We start from the raw sequence: 4,058 nt of genomic DNA, 5'->3' as shown, positions 1-4,058 counted from the left end.
TCTGTATTATTATTTAATTTTTTAACAAGACATGCAAATATTTTACCTAACATTATTCGTGGTGCGCCCGCATCTTGATGTAACCAAAAAGGCACCCACGAAATTACAACAATTAATATAGATGGTATATAATAATCCATCATAAAGAATCCCATTTCACGGGCTAGTTTAAATGTGATATTTATCGAACTGAAATTGCCGGCTGCAATCATTATGCAATCATTTATTTTAATAATAATGACAATTACACTCAATAATTTTTATTTATATTTTTTATTACATTCAACAGCATTTTTATTACTTTAGAGCAAACGTTAAGGAGATTTTAAAGTCGTCTGTTTTACCGATTATTTTTCAAATAAAAATTTTTTTAACTATCATTTTATACAGATTTAAAAATTATATTCTACAGTTAAAATAAACAATAATGTAGTCCAAAATGATCGACTTTATAAATCAAAAATGAAAAAAGTTAGAAAGTTACAGTTTTATTATCGACTTCTGATGTCGACTCGCAACAAATACCTGCTTTATATACGAGTTTTATATTTTGTACGCATAAAACAATGTTCATTTAGACTAGAAATTACATGAACAATGTTGTGTTCTTAGAATTAGGCTTAGACATCTGGTATAAAAAATTAATTAAAAAGTTTGTACGTATATGTGAGTATGTGACATGGATGTAGTAGTATGTAATGATGTTTCAATAATATGTATTGGGTTGTCCGATCCGGAAAGTGCCGATGTTGAAGGAAAATTGAAATGCAGAAAATTTAAATTTTTGTATACATTTATTAAATTATATAGGTTAGTCGGCACGAACTTTCCGGATAATCCAATATATGAAAATCGTATGTGTTTAAATCTTAATAAATCGGTAATACAAACGGCTTTAGAATTCCTCTAAGGGGATCAGCATCTCAAATTTTTTTGATTTTTTTAAAAAAGGTAGTGTAAGTTATTGGATCCTTACTTGTATTCTGTTTTTTGTTTACCTCTTATGACTTTTTTGTGAAAGAGCACTGATATGATTATAGATAGTTGCAAAAATGAATTGTAATGGATATTCGTTATTTGATAAGATCAGAGATTGTATGTTCTTGGGATAAAAACATGGATATGAAAGGAGGATTCTATCAAAAAGACCAACATGACGGATATGTTCGACTATTTTATATTCTCATATTCGATTGAATGACTTGAATGAAAATTTAAATATCTGAAAGAAGGCTTCTCTCTGTATAAATTAAATAATTTTTCTATCATCCACTATCATCTTTACAGATAAAAAAATTAATGCTATCGTTCTCACTCATATTTATAGTGAATTATATTCTTTCATGCTAAGAATTGAACTTTTCTAAAATTTCATTTATTTGAATTTTTTTAGCTCTAGCAATATATCAATTATGCCATATCAATTATGTGCCCTATGCCGTTGTATACATTGTATGTGGGTATTCAAGGCTTGTTCGTAATACAATCTAAGAGGTTTGCCAATAAATATCATTCCGTACTTTGGAGAATAGGAATAGATGAAGCTTAAAGATTTATCTAGAAAATCTGGATTATTTGTGATTTAGTGAAGTGTATACGTTTTTTAGTCAGGATAAGGCTAGTTTTATAAATGTTGTTTTGATTTACGAATTTCTAGTGTCTTTGAGTTGAAAGAAGAACTTTGGGATGGTATTTTCCCTACAGTGTCTCAGAAATGCCAGAAATTTGATAATTTTTTCAGCGAAGGAAGATCTAAGTTTGCTGAAAGTATTTACTTCAGCAACGATACTCTCCATGTGGAAGTATTTTTATTAATAAAACTTTTGAGACTTAAAATGTAAATTTTCTATACAAAAGCTACGTTTCGCGGATTATCCAAATCGATTACTAAAATCAATATTTCGTGAACATTGTAGTTTATTTCATCAGGACGAAAAGCAGTTTGATATTAAACTGCTCTTTCAAGGACCTTCCTTTATAAACTATTTATATATAACAATATATAGAGATAGAAGCTAAAATATAATAATTTAAAATAATTTTATAAAGTGACACGGAAAGATTACCAGAGATTTTTACCTTCCTATTTTAACGGGCTACTCCCCCACATAACACATAGTTCAAACTTCTGTCACCCCCTACCCTTTTCGGTTTTCGATGTGCTCTCAGTTAAGATGTCCTGTTTCTTATATACTTATTATTACAAGTGACTTCCATCACCAACTTGACGCACCAACAAATCTTAAAAAAAAAAAGAGTAATAAAAATTTCGGACAATCATCGTGTGGCACAAATATATGTACAATGAAATTTTTAATTTCTTTAATTAATAACGAGAATAAAGTAATCAATTACATATATCTATGTAATAGAATTTGCGATTTCCTGTAACATAATGATAATCAAGGAACTGATAACAATAATAGAAGAACAAAAATAGAAGAGTAATTATTTCCACTAGAGATGATTAGAGAGTTACAAGTCAATAAATTTGATCTACAAAATTAATGAAGATATGAGCAATAATATACATATATCTGCGTGAAAGTTGACATACCTACATGATTTAATATTGTAATTTTAACTGACTCAGGATTAATATTTTTTTATAAATTATTGTAATTATGATCGTTTTGCCATCGTGATGATGACCTCGGTAGAATTCGAAATGTTTATATATATTTTTACGAATTTTATATGTAATGGAATTAAATAGATTTTCTAAAGATCAGTTATAAGGTGTAGTAAAAAGAAATCCATTATTTTCCAATAGATGGCTTTAGTAATCTGCATCTCGCGTTGTATAAGTGCAATCGGGTTACGCTAGATGGCGTTAGAAAGATAAGATTTCGTACTAAAAAAACTTCTCAGACAGTTTTGTTGATTGCTTGACTCAGTATTGTTTGAGTGCGCGTCAAAAATGGACACCAGCAAAGAGAAAATACGCCATATTTTACAGTTTTTCTTCGATAAAGGCGAAAATGCCAGGCGGCTGAAAATGTGAATAGTGTTATGGTCCTGATACTGTAACAGCCAATCACACGCAATTTTAGTTTCATCGATTCCGTTCCGGTAATTTTGATGTCAAAGATGCATCACGCTCTGGAAAGCCAATTGTCGAAAATGTCGATAAAATAATGGAAATCGTCGAGTCCGACCATTATGTAAACACTGTTTCGATTGCCCAGGAGCTAAACATTGCACAAAAAACCGTTGGAACCACTTGAATAAGGCTGGATACAAAAAGAAGCTCGATGTATGAGTGCCGAGTTAACGCAAAAAAACCTCATGGACCGAATTTCCATCTGCGAATCGCTACTAAATCGCAACAAAATCGACCCATTTCTGAAGCGGATAGTGATTGGTGATAAAAAGTGGGTCACTTACGACAACGTCAAGCGAAAACGATCGTGGTCGAATCGCGGTGAGCCGGCGTAAACGGTGGCTAAGCCAGGATTGATGGCCAGGAAGGATTTGCTGTGTTTGGCAGGGAATCATCTACTGAGCTGCTCCCCTACGGCCAAACTCTTAATTCGGACCTGTACTGTCAACAATTGGACCATCTAAAGGAAGCAATCGCCCAGAAGCGGCCAACGTTGGCCAATAGGAAAGGAATTGTGTTCCATCAGGCAACGCAAGGTCACACACATCGATAGTGACTCGCCAGAAGCTCTGGGAGCTTGGTTGGGAGGTTCTTATGCATCCACCTTATAACCGGACCTGACTCCAAATGATTACCACCTGTTCCTGTCTATGGCGAATAATTTTGCTGGTGAAAAATTCGCCTCAAGAGAAGCTTATGAAAGTCGACTGTTCCAGTTTTTTACCAATAGGGACGAGGTTTCTATGAGAGAGGCATAATAGAATTATCTTCAAAATGATAACAAGTTATCGAACAAAACAGATGCATATTTGATTTGACCTAAATTGGATCATTCTAACTATACTAAATAAAGCCTTCAATTTCATGCAAAAATAATAGATTTCTTTTTATTACACCTTATATTAATACTTTTTACTTAAAAGAGAGAAAGAAAAATAATATGTATATAATATAT

General features: G+C 32.0%; 1 protein-coding gene across 1 annotated transcript in view; it reads right to left on the bottom strand.

The window, feature by feature from the left end:
- LOC108684424 (glycine receptor subunit alpha-3-like) overlaps positions 1-4,058 on the bottom strand; it is an 11,592-nt gene that overhangs the window by 2,175 nt on the left and 5,359 nt on the right. Inside the window, exon 6 of the mRNA XM_018188736.1 lies at positions 25-202. Within this exon, the coding sequence (XP_018044225.1) occupies positions 25-202 (178 nt within the window). The remainder of the gene's footprint in view (positions 1-24; positions 203-4,058) is intronic.

Source organism: Atta colombica, unplaced genomic scaffold (assembly GCF_001594045.1).
Source record: "Atta colombica isolate Treedump-2 unplaced genomic scaffold, Acol1.0 scaffold134, whole genome shotgun sequence".
In the NCBI taxonomy this organism is placed as follows: domain Eukaryota; kingdom Metazoa; phylum Arthropoda; class Insecta; order Hymenoptera; family Formicidae; genus Atta; species Atta colombica.
The sequence above is the reverse complement of the archived record's forward strand: the minus strand, read 5'-3'. Positions and strand labels throughout refer to the sequence as shown.